This window comes from Carettochelys insculpta, chromosome 3, assembly GCF_033958435.1.
Source record: "Carettochelys insculpta isolate YL-2023 chromosome 3, ASM3395843v1, whole genome shotgun sequence".
Taxonomy (NCBI): Eukaryota; Metazoa; Chordata; order Testudines; family Carettochelyidae; genus Carettochelys; species Carettochelys insculpta.
The window spans coordinates 17336504-17355308 of NC_134139.1; the positions used below are offsets into that span (position 1 = coordinate 17336504).

General features: G+C 42.5%; 1 protein-coding gene across 4 annotated transcripts in view; it reads right to left on the reverse strand.

Annotated features, from left to right (window-relative positions):
* Window positions 1-18805, reverse strand: part of VPS54 (VPS54 subunit of GARP complex) — a 78647-nt gene that overhangs the window by 43798 nt on the left and 16044 nt on the right. For all 4 annotated transcript variants that reach the window (XM_074989396.1, XM_074989395.1, XM_074989397.1 and 1 more), the window contains exons 3-7: window positions 11497-11662; window positions 10099-10340; window positions 7142-7220; window positions 3728-3762; window positions 1935-2066 (exon numbers count right to left, since the gene is read on the reverse strand). In XM_074989396.1, coding sequence (XP_074845497.1) covers window positions 1935-2066; window positions 3728-3762; window positions 7142-7220; window positions 10099-10340; window positions 11497-11632 — 624 coding nt within the window. In that variant the 5' untranslated portion in view covers window positions 11633-11662. The remainder of the gene's footprint in view (window positions 1-1934; window positions 2067-3727; window positions 3763-7141; window positions 7221-10098; window positions 10341-11496; window positions 11663-18805) is intronic.

The window sequence follows — 18805 nt, forward strand, 5'->3', positions numbered from 1 at the left end:
ATCTATTATCCACTTATGCGAATGCTCCTTTTGCAATGCTGTGGCTGTGCACTGCGGCTGTAAACGCGAACACTCCATTTCACAATGCTGTGGCTACATGAACGCAATTTTTGACTTCACTTATTTCAACCTTGGGACATTGAAAAAAACATGTAGTGTAGACACAGCCTAAGTGGGACATTAAGGCTTTGTTTACACTACATAGCTAAAAGTCAAGTAGGGTAAACCCTTTTTGTTAGCACTTTTGCTGAAAAATACTTCCATCCCCTACAAGCACAGTTTGCCTTGTGGACATGGGAGGGTTCCTATTGATGAGCCATTTAGACTGACACTGGCTGTGGCAAAACCTGTGACTTTGCAGGGAGGAAGGGGGGAATAGAAGGAGTTTACACACCTCAGAATGACAAAAGTGCTGTTCATCAATTGTCAGTGTAGACAAAGCCTAAGATAATCATCTCAATGCCAATACTGAAATGGTCTGATTTTGAGAGGTGCTGAACACCTGAAGATCACAATGACTTCAACGGTGGCTGTGGCTGTTAAACACCTCTGAAAAATGATGCTGCTGCTTCTTATGGATATTTCATTTAGATTTACAATCGCTATGGATTATGCAAATCTTAGTCTATGCACAACAGGCTTATTTACAAATACCCCCACCCCACAGATATAATGAACCATGCCCATACGAAAGGTGCCATGGGGATTATAAATTCAAAGTGATGAGTCCAAACAAGGTTTCTGAGTACAAACCAGGAGTATCTCAGTGTGACTAGGGACAGGGGACACAAGGCTTCTTACCAGCATTGGATGCGATCAGGTGTAGCTGAGCTTAGGTAGGATCAGAGCCTTAAAAAGATTTAGGGCTCATGTAATTAACAGAGTAGCATAATTATTACAAAGCCAGGAATGCAGCTCTGAAGGCATCAGAGCTGCCCTATTAATATTCTATTGACTTTTCTAGCATCTTGAATTGATTAAGTTGCAGGAAGAAAACATGGATAAGAGACTCTGCTAGTTCTTATTTTGGTTTTACTAGGCTAAAAACCCTGATGCACCGGAGAGGTTTCTCTCTTGTTAACGCAGAACTCCCACTGCAGTGGAAGTATTAGTAATGCGCTAGAAAACACTGACCTCCTGTTGTCTCGCAAATTCTGTCATCCAGAATCGGTCAGGTCCCAAGGGTGCCAGATGAGAGGTTCAACCTGCACCTTTACTGTACTGTCAATATACACACCTTGTACTAACCCATCTGACAATCACTATTCATATTCAAAACAGCCACAAAAGAAGTTCTTAATGAGTACTGTCTTTGTTTGTTTGTTTTAGTAGTTACTACTACAGGTTGAACCTCTCTAGTCTGACACCCTTAGCACCTGACTGGTGCCAAACCAAAGAATTTGCTGAACCCCAGGAGATCAATATTGTCCAGCAGCATTACCTACACTTCCACTGTTTACCAGGTTCTTAGAAGACATTTGGGGTAAATTAGACCTAAATGACAGCAAAGAATACTGACAGCCAAGATTGGTGGCTGTAAACAAACTTTATGCAATCACAGGAAACTTGGCCACACCCATGATGTGGTCATCTGACTAACTAAAACCATGCCGAATTATGAAGGTTGCTGGACAAGAGAATTCCATATCAGAGAGGTTCAACCTGTAGAATATCTTTACATTGCATCCAACAGTGCTCACTCATTGTCCCAACCTTGGGCTCTTTTGTTTATTTTTAAAAATTCTCTTCTCAGAGAGGAGGCTCCCACTGGCATCCACTAATAACTCCTAAGATGAATAATGTAATACTTAGGATGTAAAATTAATGTGTCACATCACTTACAGAGAACAATGGCACTAGATTTGTCTAGAATAGTTTTGTTTGTAATCAGTGAACAGCTGCGCTGAATAACAGCATCCTGTACAGAGATTTACCTTTTCTTGAAGCAATTTTGAAGAAGCTGCATCACGATTTCCTTTTCCTCCGGAAGTATTAAAGTGAGACCATGGTAAAACGGCATTAAAGGTTAAGGAATCTTCCAAGGCAAAATCTGGTTTCATAAAAATCTGAAACAAAAAGAAATAAATACTTGTTTCTCCTGCCTCTGTTTTCCCTCCCCACCCTTCTAAATCAAAGTGCATACAAACAAGCCCCGTATGGACAAATCCTCTAGGGATTCTACCTGGCAGTTTCTCTAAAAGTACTTTTTCATTTACAGAAATAAATAAATGATCAATCAATTTAGCCCTTACAATTGTGATGCATTTTTCAGCTGTGAAGTGAAATGTGACCTAGTGCAGGGTTGCCTTCCTGACTCTGCAGGTAAACTGCCTAATGGTATAGAAATACATCCGGTTCAAGCCCCAAAACCTGCGTTGTACTCAGGGAGGTCTTCTATGGGGCAGGAAGGAAGCCTTCTTTGGCCATTCTTTGTCAGTGGAGATGCTCCACTGCTGATACGCCATCCTCAGAACCAGAGTAGTCTCCACATTTCTCTCGTTTCCCCCAGGTAGTGAATCCATCTTGCAATCAATGCAATGACCCCAGCTCTCAGATTCTCACTGTGGAACAATGCATGTGACACCCTTGCAGAACTGCCCTCTGCAGAATACTGAGTATGAGTGCACAGCTCCAAAGCCTGCCTCCCCAGGCACAGTCAGGGGTGCTGAGAGACATTAAGCCAAACTGCAACCTTCTACATAATGGAAACCACTTCAAGCTTAGGGATGGCTTGAAGTGATTTTCATTATGTAGAAGGTTTACAGCATCACCACTGGCTGCACTCCTAGATCCAGCACCTATGGGCATAGTGCGGCAACTCTGGCCACAAAAAGGCCTAATAATTTTGTGCCTGCCTCTGTTTCACTTCAATGATGTTCTGTTGCAAAGCATCTGAGCACAGCTTAGTTTTACTCCTTAAAATTGCTCTAAGGCTTGGAACTTCCAGGAGAACAGAGCCATCTCCTTCCTATTCATCCTCAGCATCACGCACAACACCAAAGGATTGGACAGTGAGAAATCAGTACAAAGCACCATCTCTTCCTTGGCCTTGCCTTTAAAAGTTCCAGTGAAAGCTACTTCAGCAACACCTCCACAAACCCTCAGGATGTGCATAGGGATCAACTTTAAACCATCTACCTGCTAGTCTCTTATCAACTGGACAATTTTTTCAGGTTGAATACAAAAGAATCTATTTTGACAGTTTGTTATGATGTGGCATGTAGACCATGAACTGACTGGCACAGGAGTTGTCTTATTATTTACTGTTAAGTGGCTAACACAATGGTGCCCTACTCACTACAATAAATAGTAATATACTCAGGTCTTCACAACAATTTGCATCAATACCTATTCCACAAATCCTCCTTCCCTCATCAGTTTCTTTTCTAGAAAATGTGCCCAGCAGATTCAGTACAAAGCAATGTGGTTTGTATGTGACTAGTTCCAGGATTATTTATTGACTGAAGCCTGAAATTAATAGCAATTGTGTTTTCCCTTCAATATACGCTAAAAGCATTAATAAAGCTTAGGGGACAAAAATAGAGGTATTATCCATTTTGATTACTTTGTCTAAGATCTATATTCATTACTGAAACTTAAGAGGGTCAGAGGATACCTCTTAAAACAGTCCTCCCTCTTACATATGCACGCACACACATACACTACGAAGTCATATGCTAAAAGCACATTTTTCCTTAATAAAGCCTATACTGTATTGCAACCATACCTTAGGTACTTGTTCCAGATCTGTCCTGGATTTATCTAAAAATAAATAAAATATAAGTAAACTAGCATGATAAAGATAAGAGTTCATTGCAGTCTTCTATAGTCAATTGCTAAGCGTGCCGATAACTTATTTCAAGAAACAGTTATTAAGGACCTCATTGCCCTTTGTAATTCTGGGGGATTAGCTATAGTTTCTGAATGGCATTTGTATGTGTCTGAGTTTGACTGTTTAAAAAACAAAAAAAAAAAAAAACCCAATGTATTATAATACTCATACTATAAAAGAAATCCAGGGCTTCAGTTCACTCACAGTGAAATTCATCTTGCTGGTGTGGCCCAGCATCAGGCACTCTGCCCCACTTAAACTTCCCACCTATAGGGAAGTTTAGTGCTCTGTAGGGAGGTCACTGGTGGAACAATCACATTTGGTTAGACCCAGAGGACAGATGCACACAGGTTGTGATGGAGAGGAACCACATGATCCACAGGATCCACACAGATTCAGCTACTCTAAAACTCTGTGCAAGTGACACAGCAGTGATAGTCATATGGCATAGTCACAAAAGGAAGTACAGAATCAAGGCCAGAGAAGAGCTCAGCAGGAATGACAGCCACCGTGGGCCCCAAGGTAAGGTGGGAGCGTTAGCCAGCTGTGTGCCCCAGAAGACCAAGGCCAAGGGCAGAAGGGGTGTGGCCCAGGGCATACAGCCCTTTCTGCTGTTCAGAGTCTCATGCTGCCCCCACATCCCTTCAGAGCTGTGCAGAGCAGCGCAGCAGAGCTGCTGTGGCATTTCAAAGGGGGCTGGAGCTCACACCACTGCTGAAGTAGCAGTGGCCGAAGCTCTAAAGCACCAAGCCCTGAGGCAATTGTCCCCTTTGTTCCCTGCCACTAGCAGGCCTTGAAGAGCTACATGGAAGCTCTGTTACTCGGTCTCATTTGGAAGTGGGATTATTTCACACTGTAAGGGTTCTAGCCACTCTAGTGTGTCCACAATAGAGAAACTCAGCCAGCACGTACAGAGCCCATCAGGCCAAAAAGGGAGGAAGATGAAACAAATCCAAAGCTCACTTGGAGGATCCCTTCCTCCCCTCATAACAATAAAACTGAAAGGGAATTTTTCCCATCTCCAGCACAGCTCTGATCTATTGAGTTCTTAAATTATTTGTACAAAAACACAAAAGGCAACAGGACCCAGAAACCATCCCTCAGCTTTCTGTCCTCAGTCTCAGGCTGCAGGAACTCTTCATAGCTGTGAGAGATTATGGATTCTAGGACTGGAGAAAAATAGACAACTCCAACACAGGGAGCTGCAGTGGGTGAAGTTAGTTTACTGAAGGTCTGTTCTTCAAAAACACTCTCCAACACCCTGGTATAGAGGTTCTTACCCTGTTTGGCTTTGTGACAGAAGACCAGTGTTTCTTCAGGATGGTTATTCTTACTGAAGCCTTCTGGGTTGCATGTTTTGGGCTAGATACAATGCTTAAACAGGCATTTTAACAACTACAGTAAGATCTCAGAGTGTGCGAACCCAGAGCAGGTGACCCCTCTCTTATGCTGCTGACCCCCAATTCCTACAACAAACCCTAGAAATGCGCAATTTCAAGTTGCGCTTAACTCGCTCCCCTCTGGACCCAGCTCAGCCCCCCTCAGCTCCGCATGGCCCTGGCTCAGCCCCCGCCACCAGCTCCGCTCTTCCACCCGCACCTAGCTCCTGCTCACCCCCAACCCTCACCTCTGGCTCCAGCTCACCACCCCTCAGGCGCAACTCCGGCTCAACCTTCCTGGCCCCAGTTCAACCCCACTGCCAGCTCACCACCTGCATGTGGCTCCGGATCACTCCCCACCCCCATGCCTGGCTCCAGCTCCCCCCACCCCCACGGCTCTGGTTCACCCTGTCCCCATGTGTGGCTCCAGTTGAAACCTCTCAGCCTGGTTCCAACCCCTCGCACGTGGCCCTGGTTCCATTCTCCCGCCTCGGTTTAAACCTCCCACATGTAACTCCAGCTCAAGCCCCCGCCGCCAGCTCCGGTTCAACATCCCAGCCCAGTTCAACCACCTGCCGGCTTACCACCCACACCCGGCTCTGCCTTCAGTTCACCGCCCCTCAGACACGGCTCTGGCTCAAAACACATCTCCCCGCCACTCACCACCTGAGCAGTGCACTGGCTCACCAGCCCACACACAACTGCAGCTCAACTCTACCCCTTGCCCCGCTGCAGCCCCAACCCACCAGCAGGCTTAACCCTCCCCAACTGACCCCTACCCCAGGACTTACTTTTCTGCTGCTTTCCCAGCTGCAGAACATGTGTTCCATCCAGAAAAAAGCTGGGCCCCCACTTACGTGAAATCCGGGTCACCCAAGCGCACACGGAATGGAACCCTCGTGTAGTCTGAGACCTGACTGAGTTGTACTCAGTTACAATAATGCCTATCCATTCAAATGCTGTGGTTTTATCCTATAACCCCTAGAAAGATCCCTTCTGTGGTACTCTAGGCAAGTAACAGAGGAAGGGTATTACTGTCCCGACAAATGTAAAGCATAGCTAAATGTCAGAGTTAATTCTCAAGAACTTAAACTATGAAAGAAAAAGACAGCTGGACTTAATTTTTCATGGAAAGCGGGGAAAATGAGCTAACAGAGGTATTAGAAATCTTGACAAGATGAACTGAACCTAAATTGAATCCAAATAAAAACAGGGAAGCATTCTGTGATTCCTATGAAAAGGGGATGCAAACCTTCATTCAGTGAGCATTGCTTTACCAGGGAAACTCTCTTATGGGAAATTGAAAGAAATAAGTAATACGATCTAATTTCAAATTGTTCATTATACTTTCGCAGCTTGCTTTTTTTTCTAATTTCCAACCTCTGATCACCTGAGGTATTTCACTACAAAGCCAACATATAGCTGGAGAAAGAGTCTTGTCAGAGCTATAGATTCCATTAAAATCACTGTGAAAGGAGCCTTTGCTAAGGATGATCTTTCAATTTGTCAGGAATGCTACAATGTTACAAATTCCAATTTTCAGTCTCCACAGAGAAGTAGGGGGAGCTAATTCTTCATTGCTCAGTACATGACTGGTAGCAAGAAACTAATGCAATCACATAAGCTAGTTCTTTCTCTTCTAATTTTTTTTTTAAATAAGAGAAGTTAAAGCACACACTGTTAATGGATGCAATTTCAAGTTGTGAATGCAGAAATAAAGAAGAATTCAGGAGCAGGAATCTCTAGTTTTTTAACCTAAAATGTCTCCATCCAATCATGCCTGGATTTTCAGTGATCATTATAAATAAACCAGCAGGTATTTCTGCAGATATCATCTCAGGAACAACAAAAGGAGATAACTAGTATGTTATATTATCTATTATAGAAAAGAAAATTATTTTTAAGACGTAAAAGAGGATTAGGTGTTTACCATGCATGTGTAAGAGAGTCCTGTCGAAGGTATCTTTAGGAGGACAAATATTCTTGCATCTTTCATGAATCTTCTCTCTCTATAAAGGAGAAAAATATTTAAAAAAATAGTCTGATGCTAATAAAAAATATTTTAATGGTAATTTCAGAACATTTTCAATATAAGATATTACATTGTGTATAATAATTCTGACAACTTCACAAGTAATTTTTCCCACTTAAAGTTTTAAGAGCTTGAAAGGTGCCAGAATGAGAACTATGGAAGGTGAAATTCTTGTTTGTTATTTGGTTGGTATGGTACTTTGTTGTTTTCACATCAGGGAAAGGAAGACAACGAAAGTATTGAAGACTTACGTAAATTCTCCCCACAAAATGAAATCTAAACATCTGACTGCAGTGACAAACTTACAGCGTTTATTTATTTCCAGTATAATCTGCAAGTTATCTTACATTAAAATAAAAACCATCCTTTTACTGACCTTCCCCTCAAATGTAACATAACAGCTACGTCTACACGTGAAGCCTACATCGAAGTAGCTTATTTTGATGTAGCGACATCGAAATAGGCTATTTCGATGAATAACGTCTACACATACTCCAGGGCTGGCAACGTCGACGTTCAACGTTGACGTTGGGCAGCACCACATCGAAATAGGCACTGCGAGGGAACGTCTACACGCCAAAGTAGCACACATCGAAATAAGGGTGCCAGGCACAGCTGCAGACAGGGTCACAGGGCGGACTCAACAGCAAGCTGCTCCCTTAAAGGGCCCCTCCCAGACACAGTTGTACTAAACAACACAAGATCCACAGAGCCGACAACTGGCTGCAGACCCTGTGCATGTAGCATGGATCCCCAGCTGCAGCAGCAGCAGCCAGAAGCCCTGGGCTAAGGGCTGCTGCACACGGTGACCATAGAGCCCCGCAGGGGCTGGAGAGAGCGTCTCTCAACCCCTCAGCTGATGGCCGCCATGGCGGACCCCACTATTTCGATGTTGCAGGACGCAGATCGCCTACACGTGCCCTACTTCGACGTTCAACTTCGAAGTAGGGCGCTATTCCCATCCCCTCATGGGGTTAGCAGCTTTGACGTCTCGCCGCCTAACGTCGATGTTAACATCGAAATAGCGCCCAACACGTGTAGCCGTGACGGGTGCTATTTCAAAGTTAGTGCCGCTACTTCGAAGTAGCGTGCACATGTAGACACGGCTAACAAGTCCTTCCCCATCTTAACTTACATGCACCACAGTGAAACCTTACACCATATTCAACTAAGCTAAGTTTCTGTTGTTACTTATAAAGATTAAACATTGCTTCCACGTTTTATAAGACTCTTCTATTTGTCCTCTTCTTCAGAGATTATTTTTTCACAGCAGGCAAGAGCCATCAAATATTCTTTCATGGGCAACTCATGCTTCTCCTTTCAGCACCTTGCTTATTTCACAATCAGTTATATTTCAATGGCTTCTTTAATTTTAATTTTGGTTATACAAACATGCAGTTCTAAAAACAACTCTTCGTCCTGTATTTTACCACAAGTGATACCATTTTGATGCATAAGAGTTAAACCATTTTGCTCTCCAAAACAAGTGTTTAAAGATGATACTGAATATTTCAATATTTATTACTGGCTCTTAAAGCAAGTCTATTCAGTATGTTCTTTTCTGTGTTTACACAGTAAGTGCTGCAATGGTGTCCCCTTAGGATGCTACACAAACAAACAAATAATAATAATATAGATTGTTTTAAATCCGCATCTGCATCAGTGGCCTCTCTCTTGTAATTCTGTAGCTTGTACCGAAATAACATGTATTTGTAGGAGAAAAGACGACTAAACACTCCTACAAAAACATAAATACAAAATGATTCACCTAATCTGAATATAAAAATTAAACAAGGAAATGATATATAGATGGCAGTATTTAAAAATACTTTTAACATTTTCATTAGCTGAATAATTGTATAACACTTCAAAGCTGCCATCTTGGGGTCCAATCCTACAAATGCAACCCAGCACAGTGCTCTCTACCATAAATAGTCTTACAGATGTCAGTGGGAACAGTCACAAGAGATAGCAATACACTCAGGAGGAACAGTTGACAATCAGGTCCTCATAGCAGCTAAAAGTTAAAGGAAGCTATAGTCAAAGAAACAGAGAACACAGCAAATTTCCACATCATCTTTTGGGTGTGTGTGGATGGGGAGCATTTTAAAGGCATTCTTAGCAATAATTTGGTCATGGTATACATTTCATCAGCTGATTGGATTCTGTTTTTTGGAGGGAAGATAAACATTATAGAGTGTAACTACTGAATATTTCTTGAAGAATAATTAATGAAGTTTTCAATAAACCAAAGAAAATAGCGAAGATGAACAGTAATTATGAGGTCTGTACATTTAAAGTATAGCGCTAAGGAACTAAAAATAATGAAATAGCAGGAAAGAGAATGCAGATGCTTTTCGTGTTGAGAATGGTGAACTTGTCACACATCATACCAAGGCCAAGAAAAATCAACTACTCCAGCAACCTTGGGACCTAATTGATGCCAAACCAGAGAATTTGCTGGCCCACGAGAGGTCAATATTGTCTAGCAACATTACCAACATTTCCACTGCTTGCGGAGGTCTTAGAAGAAATTTAGGGAGTAAATTAGAGCTAATAGCAGCACAGTACATGGAGAGCCAGGATGGGTGGCTGTAAACAAATGTTATGGGACCATGGGAAACTTGGCCACACCCATAAGTGGTTGTCCAGCTAACTAAAATCATACTGGACTATGGAGATTACCAGATGAGTGAGTGCCAGACTACGGAGGTTCAACCTGCAGCAGAGAATTATGTAGCTATTAGATAACAATGTGACGGATTATTAGCAGTACAGTCAATTAGTGATGTCAGCCTCAAATGGCTCCAAAGTTTCTTTTTTAGCATATAATGCACATAACTTTGGTGCTTTACCTGAATGATTTCCTGCTGGTATAATGCAAAATTTTCCTTGTTGATCTGTGGGAGGTAGAATGAAGGTGCAACTTCTGTGTCCACAAAGTCCAGACCCCATGTTTTTGTAAAGAAATCAGATTCCCTTTTTGCTAACCGAGGATCATTTAGTGCCGCTGGGAGATTTACTTTGGAATGATAAATTGTCCATCTATGCTGATCTGCAACTACAGATGGGCTGTCATCTAAACTATTAGGATCACCTGAAAGCACAAGAGATAAGACAGACTATTAGGACAAGGAAAATCCCTTTTCCATAGTACATTCCATGTAGTTCTTGAAGCAAATCACAATTTTCAAAATTTTATTTACATAAGGCATTAGAACAAAACGATTGTATTCCAAAACACCCAACTCTCTTCCACAACAATCTAACAAACTCACATTTTTGCACTGAGATTGCACACATTTTAAACATGCAGTTATAGGTATATCCTTTCAGTATCTTCACAGATACCATTAATTCTTCTTGCACCCTTTGAAAGGCAAAACTCTGCAGACTTGAATGAATCTTCAAAGTACCTAATTGAACAACTACTGCATCCACCATCCTAGAATTGCACTCAAGGCTCTTGCATGTTAATTTAGGAAATCCCAGTATCCCACTATTCTCCCACTACATGCCCTTTACTATTCTATATGACAAGCTCTCAGTCCAACCAAAAGTGATCTTATGAGAGTGCTGAAGTTGTCCATCATTATCTCTTGCTCCCAAGCGAGAAGGAATAGGGATATAACAGAAGCAATGGGGTAAACCCCACATGGACAGAGCTTTGGCTAAAGCCACACTACCACAGAAGATCGACTCACTCAGAGTCAATTTTCTGGGGTTTTGTTTCACATGTGTGTAAAAACAACACTTTCCACAGGCAAAGTTAACCCTAGGACTTGTCACAAGCCACGAGGATTAAGGAAGGTCCATGGAAAACATACTCCTATCGACCTTCTGCATAGACAGACATTGAAGTTGACTGCTTATAAGTCAATTTTAGCTATGAAACTGGCATAGCTAAAACTGCACATTGGCGGTTGACTTCAATGTCTAGTGTGGACACAGTCTTTGTCTCACATCTGTACTCTGGCTGATCTTTCATAGGCTCTAAAAGAACTCTCATCCTCTTCTTCATAATAAGGATGGCGACTACAGTGTGAGGTGGAGATATCAACAGGGCGGAAATGGGGAGATCACTAGTGCTTCAAAAAGAAAATGAGGTGTTTCGGAGTGGAGTAAGTACAAATCCACACTATTTATCAATGTTTTATTTCATAGTAATATGCAGTAAACAAGAGAACCTGATTGACCATTTTCAGGCCACTGAGTGTGACAGTATTTTCATCTATCTTGCAAGTCAAAATTACCTGTAGGTTCCTTGGGACATACATCAGGCAGTGATTGCACAGGTCGAAAGCGTTTAGCAGAATCCATTTCCTTTTTAAAGAAAGCATCTCTGCTGTTTGACTGAGGCACTGGTGCAGAACTGTGGCTTGATGCCATTGCATAAAATCACCACTTGATAGGAGCTAACTACAAGAAAGTAAACACAAAATCTTTAATGCAGCTCTGATTATGGGATGTACTGTAACAATGGAATTTATTTAACAACACACCTACAGAAAACTAGACCATTTAAAACAATACTGGTTATCATACAACCATGGTCTGAAAAAAATACTACATTTTAAACACAAAAATAAAAAGCAGAATGTAATATTATGTTCCATTTCCTTCTGTACCAGCAGAAGGGTTAAATAACTATACACACTCCCAGGCCAATACTGTAAATAAAAACGCCCAAACATGAAATATCTTTCTATTTCCATAATTATTCAAGCATTACCACAGAATAATTTCCTCTCAGAAATGGCATGCCAAATTGCGAAGGTTTGCGAATGACAACATGCCAGTTAGTGTGTCACGTAGAATTTTGTTTAATCTACTGAGGCAAGCAATGTTGTGCCAGTCCACAGACATGACAGCAGGTCACATATCAAAAGCTCCAATGGTGCAGATTACAGGCCAAATTCTCTCTTAATTTAATTCTACTGATGAAAATAGAATTACATGAACAGCAAACTTCATTCATATGAAACATAAGCGTAATTTGGTGTGTTCTTCATGAACTTTTCTTCTTTCTTGGTAGATAAGAGTTAAAAGAATTATTGGCAGAATATTCAAAAAAAAATTAAAGTACAACCCCGGTTACCCAACACAACCAGGATGGTCAGATACCCGAAAATGTTGGATAAGCTGGGGGGCGGAGGGTCGTGGAGGGGAAGGCTGGGCGGGAGATGGGGTTGCCTGGGACTCTTAAAATGATCACAGCCAGCTCCTGAGGGCTGGCCGAAGATGGACTGCTGGCTGCCCCTTGCTGGCTCCCTGGAGCCAGCTCCCCAGTGGTTAGTCGCTGCCAGCCCTGGGGCAGGGAACACTAGCTGATCAGGAATGGGCTGCTGGCTATCCCTGGCAGGCTCCCCAGAGCTGGCTTCTTGGGTGGGCAGCCAACACCCACCCCAAGGTGCAGAGCCCCAGCAGCTGGGAAACGGAGCCACAGAGACGCTGTGACTGAGCCCAGGGTGTGGAGCTGCCACGGAGCTTGGGGTGCAGAGCTGCTGTGACCAACCCCCATGTGCAGAGCTGCCACTAAGCCGAGGGCATGGAGCTACCAAGACCCACCCCAGGGTGTGGAGCTGCCATGGATGAGTGCCGGGCATGGAGCTGCTGTGGAGCCCTGGCAGCTGGGGCACAGTGCCATGACCAACCCCAGGGTACAGGGCTGCCACTGAGCCTGGGGCATGGAGCTGCTGCTGGGCCTGGGGTGCGGAGCCATGACCAACCCAGTGGCACAGAATTGTTGCTAGCCCTGGGGCAGAGCGCCCCGGCTGGCCATGGGCAGGGTGCCAGCTGCCCTGGTGCTATTGTCACCTCCCTGGGCAGGCAGCCATGCCACCCCAAGAGTGCAGACACCCCCAGCTGACAGGGAGCCCCAACTGACCCGGGCAGGGAGCCGCTGCCGGCTCCTGTGGGATTGCTGGCTGCCCAGGGCATGCTGCCAGCTGCACAATGCTGGGGGCATTATCCAGCTCCCCAGTTATCAAACATGCTGTTTCATCCCACACCGCATGAGGCGGTGTTGGATAAAATGGAGTGTTGGTTAACCGAGGGTCAGATAACCAGGGTTTGCCTGTATGTGTGTTCTGTGTGTGTGGACAGAAGCCAAAATCCTTTTCCTGTGATCCATGTACTCTAGGGACGGATGCTATCATTTTATAGTATAGTGGAATCCATTCACAGTGAACATTATTTCCAGAGTGTAATGGAGTGAATCTGCCAAGCTGTTTTAATACACCGCAATGTGAAAACTGCAATTTTATTTATACTGAGTCATCGCTAAAAGTGTGAAATTCATACTTCCCTACACTAGGGCCAAGCGATTGTGTAGTGTAACATGGAGATATACCAGCCCCATGGAGCTGGAAGAGACCTCAAGAACTCATCGACTCCAGTCCCCTGCCCCCTCAGCAGGACCATCTCTGACAGAAGTTTTTAATCTATTTGCCCCAGACCCCTAAATGGCCCCCTCAAGGACTGAACTCACAACTCTGAGTTTATAAGACAAATGCTCTAACCACATTGTGTAATGAGCAAACTAAGTTTTGCAGGGAAATAAATTACACATACCCTAAGCCAAGCAACACTGTCCCTTCACAGTGGACTCTGAGCCAATGGCCTTATGTACATTCCAGAACCAGCCCAGTGGATACTGTTTCCAGTCAGAGCACAGAGACCTAGGCAACCACCTGGCCCTAAGGCTAGGCCTGGGATCTACTAGATTCCTCTGACTGAATGAGATACATAGATATAAAATCAAGCCCCTCTACCTCAGACCCAATAATCAAAATTGCCAATATTCTAAAATTTTGCACAGGACAATTTTTGAAGCAAGCCATGTGAGGGCGGGGGGACTTCAGGCTCCCAGCCACCAATATGCTATGTGTACATGTGGAGAATTTAAGCTCTTTTATTCTTGGAAGCAATAAAATGAAAAAGGCACAAAAAAAATCAATATTCACCAAAATGGGTATAAATCCCTATTGTGCTCCTACCACCACCCTCACCTTATGTGAAAAACACTCCTAAAAATGGTTGTTTCCTCTACTCACACACAGCTCAACGTATGTCACCTCTTTCTCCCGGCCTTGCTCTCTTCTTCCCATGACCCTTGCCTTTTCTTTAGCCCTATTACTATGACGTTCCCTTTTTTTCTACCCTTCCCCTTTTGCGCTCCTCCCTCAATCTCACCAAAGGCCCCTTTCTGCTCTCTCCTGCCTTTACAGGTGCAGAGGCCCAGTGGGTTAATACTCTACTTAATGTTTTCCAAGGAGGACCACAGGCTCGTTGCTGTGCATATTCAGGAGAATCTTCCACATTTACTCTGCTGGGAAGTGGGGCATTAGGCTTGCACTCTGCAGCAGTGCCCTTCAGGTTTCCTTCCCACTTCTTTTCTCACTCAAGCCAGTTGTAGATTTTGAGGGTGTCCTTCATCATAAGAATGACCGTACAGGGGTAGACCAATGGTTCATCTAGCTGCAAATGTCTTCCAATAGCGGACAATGTCAGATGCTCAAAAGGGAACAAATGGAACAGGGCAATCATCAAATGAACAATTTCCTATCATTCACTCCCCACACCCACCTGTCAAGAGGCTCAAAGACAACCAGCGCATGTGGTTATATCCCTGGCCACCTTGGGTACTAGCCACCAATGGACTGTGAACTCATCTAATTTTTTTTTTTTAAATGCAGTTGTAATTTTGGCCCTCACAACATCCTGTGGCCCTCCTTGTGGTCTCTCCTTGGTACATCTCCATTCCCAGATTAATTCCCATCTCTCTCCTCGCTGTTCTTCAATATATATATATATGTATTTCATACTCACCACCCAGTGTAGGTCTCTCTGTTCTGCTTGTGGTCAACCTCTCTCCCTCTAAGGAGAACAGAAGACGTAGGTGGCCACTCTGTCCCCCTCACTAAATGCGGGGGCTAGCATGCTTTTGGTGGTGTCTCTATGTATACCTTCCCTGATGCATCTACTCTTCCACAGGTCAGCTCACCACAGCACTTTTAAGACAGAGCTGCTCAGGCAGGAAGGAGAGAAAGCACAGACAACCCCAGTCCTCCCATTTTATTCTCTTCAGCTGTAACTACCAGCAGGAAGCCAACCTGTTTTTAAAAATCTCTCTTTCAGCTGCACCAAGACATTGGCCAGGACTCAACCCCAAGAAAGACAGTTGGCAAGAATTTTCCCTGCCCACCTCTAAACGACCCCTCTGAGCTACACTATTCGGTAAGGACAAACAGTGCTATACTATACTTTGGCAATTTTGCTCGAATAATATTCTAGGCATGCATGAGATACGTAAAAATGAATACAGTGTTAATGTTCCTGCAGTAATACACATTAGAGAAAACACAAAGGATTTTACAGTTTAAATAATCTAGTCATTAAAAATCATGGAAATGGCAAGTTTATGCAGCCATAGCTAAAAATACATTTGCATTTCACCATTCTCAAAATTCTATTCACGTTAACATTAACATTAGATAGTACAAAACAATCTTTAGATTTGCCATAATTTATTAAATTCTTGCTCAATAGTTTGTCTAACAATTAACTCTCCCTCTCCCCCTGACCCCACCCCACCCCATATTATATTATTCCTGCATTTGTTTCTAGACTGATAAATATCAGGAATGTCAAATCTCATCTTTGAGGGGTAGGCTGAAGTTGTCAAGTGTGCATTTTGGCTTTCAACGCACTTAGATAATTTGTTAATCTTTAGAAGACAGACCTTTTTGCCTAAGTATTTACTTGTTCATTTAGAATATAAAAGATGTGAATAAAAACAAGCTAAAGAATTTTAAATGGTGGAAGGAAAAACAATCACTTACTCCCTCAATTAGCTAAGTTTCAGGCCATCTGGACATAAACAAACCATAAATTCAGGAGTTTTATTTTCTATTTTCAAGTTCCCTTACTTGCAATTTCTTTCTAAATTTACATGCTCCCTGAAAGCTAGGCTCCTGACTATCTTAAAATTCAAATGGGTATTCCTGGGCTCTTGTTATTTTCAGCGTTTAAGGTGGTTTTGAAGTAGTCGGCCACACAGCAAAACAATGAGCTCACTGTGTCAGCTTTCCAGAATTTCAGATTTTTTTTCCAAGCATAACCATCTGGAAAAAATGGTTTGCTGAAGCTTTGTACTCTGGTTTATTTTCTCTTGCTGTTGCCTCCACCGTTGTGGCATTTTTATACTCTCAAATGTTTGTTCTTCCCTTGCCACATTTTTAATGTCAATATCTTTTCAGCAAATCCTCACCAGAGACTAGCATTTCCTACTGTTAGGGCATTGTCTATAATCAAACTGGTTCACGAACAAGAATGATGGGAAAAAAAAGCATTATTTTAGCACTGCTAAAAAAATAAACATCATGCATTCAGTGGCAAAAATCAAGTCTCCTAACAGAATATAGAAATTATATGGTATGGGGAGTTCCAGCAACTACAATTGCACCAAATGTGTATAAACAATATCTCCTGAGAATCCTGTTACGTGACTAAATAACCATTATTTGTATTCATGCTGTATATTAATTGAAGCCCTTCTTTAAATTATACATACAATGAAAAAAATTGCTCTTGACATTGAGAGCTCGTGAGCCTCTTCCAATAATTTATTTAAAAAGATAAATTAGGATGCCACCAAAACAAAATACTTCCTAAAAGACATAATTCAATTACGTAGATGGGAGTGAAAGAAATGCTATCTGCAGTTCACAAGATTTAAAATAAAATTTAAGGAATGCATTTTAACTCTGAAGACACACACACTTCAAATATTTGTTTTTAAAACCAAACACTGTTTATGTCTTACCGTTTTTATTGCTAACTATTGTCTAATATTCACATTACCTTTGTGCCCTTACTCCAGTCTTACAAATCTTAGAACAGAACAAAGAGGGAACACTAAAATATCAGTGCAGCAAAGAACTTTCATATCTTCGAATGGATTTCAACAGGAATGTCAGGAGGAGATTTTATAAATGGCCTGCAATATGATGCCGTACTAAATTATTCATAGGTAACAGCTACTCTAGCAGTCATAATTCAGGACCCTATAGATAACTAACTTCAACAAGCTGACACATCTGTAAAGGCACAAAGCTACTTATGAAACAGAAAACACTCATGCTACAAAACTGGTTTAACAAAACAGATTTTAAAATCAGCCAAAACAGAACAGATTAAGAAACGCTGTATTCATTGTCCTAAATCCCATCCAAGTCACCAAAGATCTTATAAAAAGTCAATGAATGGACAAGAATCCTTACTAGTACCTAACCTCCCAAGCAGCGGCAACTGATGAGAGGGGTCCCCGGGGTGCCACTGGCCATGTACTCCTGCCCCACCCCCACCACCTCCTCCTCGCCCCCGCTCTGCCCATGTTCCACCACTCCCTGCCCCTGCTGTGCCCCTGCATGGGCAAGGTGGGACCACCTCTGCACTCACTGGAAGTGGTGTGATACTTACGGTGAGTGCCAGGGTGGGTGGAATGTATGTTGGACATGCATGTGACTTCTCCCCTGCCCCCTCATGCACTTCCCATGCATTGCCCCTGCTTCCAAGTAAGTTAATCTAATTGACCACTGAAAGTCACTGTGATTTACAAGTTCAGTGGCTCTCAACTCTTCCAGACTACTGTGCCCCTTTCAGGAATCTGATTGCTTTTGCATACCTGCCAAACTTCATCTCTGTTAAAAAAAAATATTGTTTCTGAAAAAAGGCAGCTATGTACACATCCTCCAGCTTAAATTTCATGCAAAACTAAACTAAAACTTCATACAAAACCAAAGCAAGCAAATAAAGAGAGCGGAGGATTGTGTCTGTGGAACCTCTGCATTTATTCCATTGCGTGGGAGCTGCGCAATACAAACTGTAGCGTGCCCAGTCTTCTGAGCCTCCTACTTATAAGAGAATACATTCTGCAATAACTAGGTACAACTGTGCAAGTTAATGATATTAATATTTCAGATGCTTTGCAATTAAGTACTGGATTAGAGTAATATTATTTCTAAAAATATATATGTAATCATAGTTTGGCTGATAACTTGTGTAACCAAGCATCATGGTGACAAATGTTTAAATTGATTAGACAGAAGAGGTAAGTTTCGAAGGGGAATAACAATGCAACTCGCTTTTTCAATAGTCCTGGGCCATTTTAAAAAAGAGCAATTGTAACTGCAGAAGCCTCACAAAAAGAGAAGCACAACTTCAGTTCACATTTTTTTGCAAGAAAAAGAGAATTCACTAAACTGGGTGTTGTAGTGCCAACAACTCAAGTATACAATTTACAGACAGATTTCTGTGGAGTGCCCAGGACATACACAGGTAGTTTACAGGCTGCTCTGTATAAAATCTCAGCCTTTGCTTTAAAAAAAACAAGTTCCTAGCCCTTCCAGTAGCAAAAATAGTTTTCCACACATGAGCCAGTGTAAACTGATTGGCTAAGTCTACACTACAGCCATCTTTCAAAAGAAGTTCTTCTGAAAAGCTCTGCAGCAAAAACTTTTCAAAAAAGTGCATCCACACACAAAAAAGCAGATCAAAAAT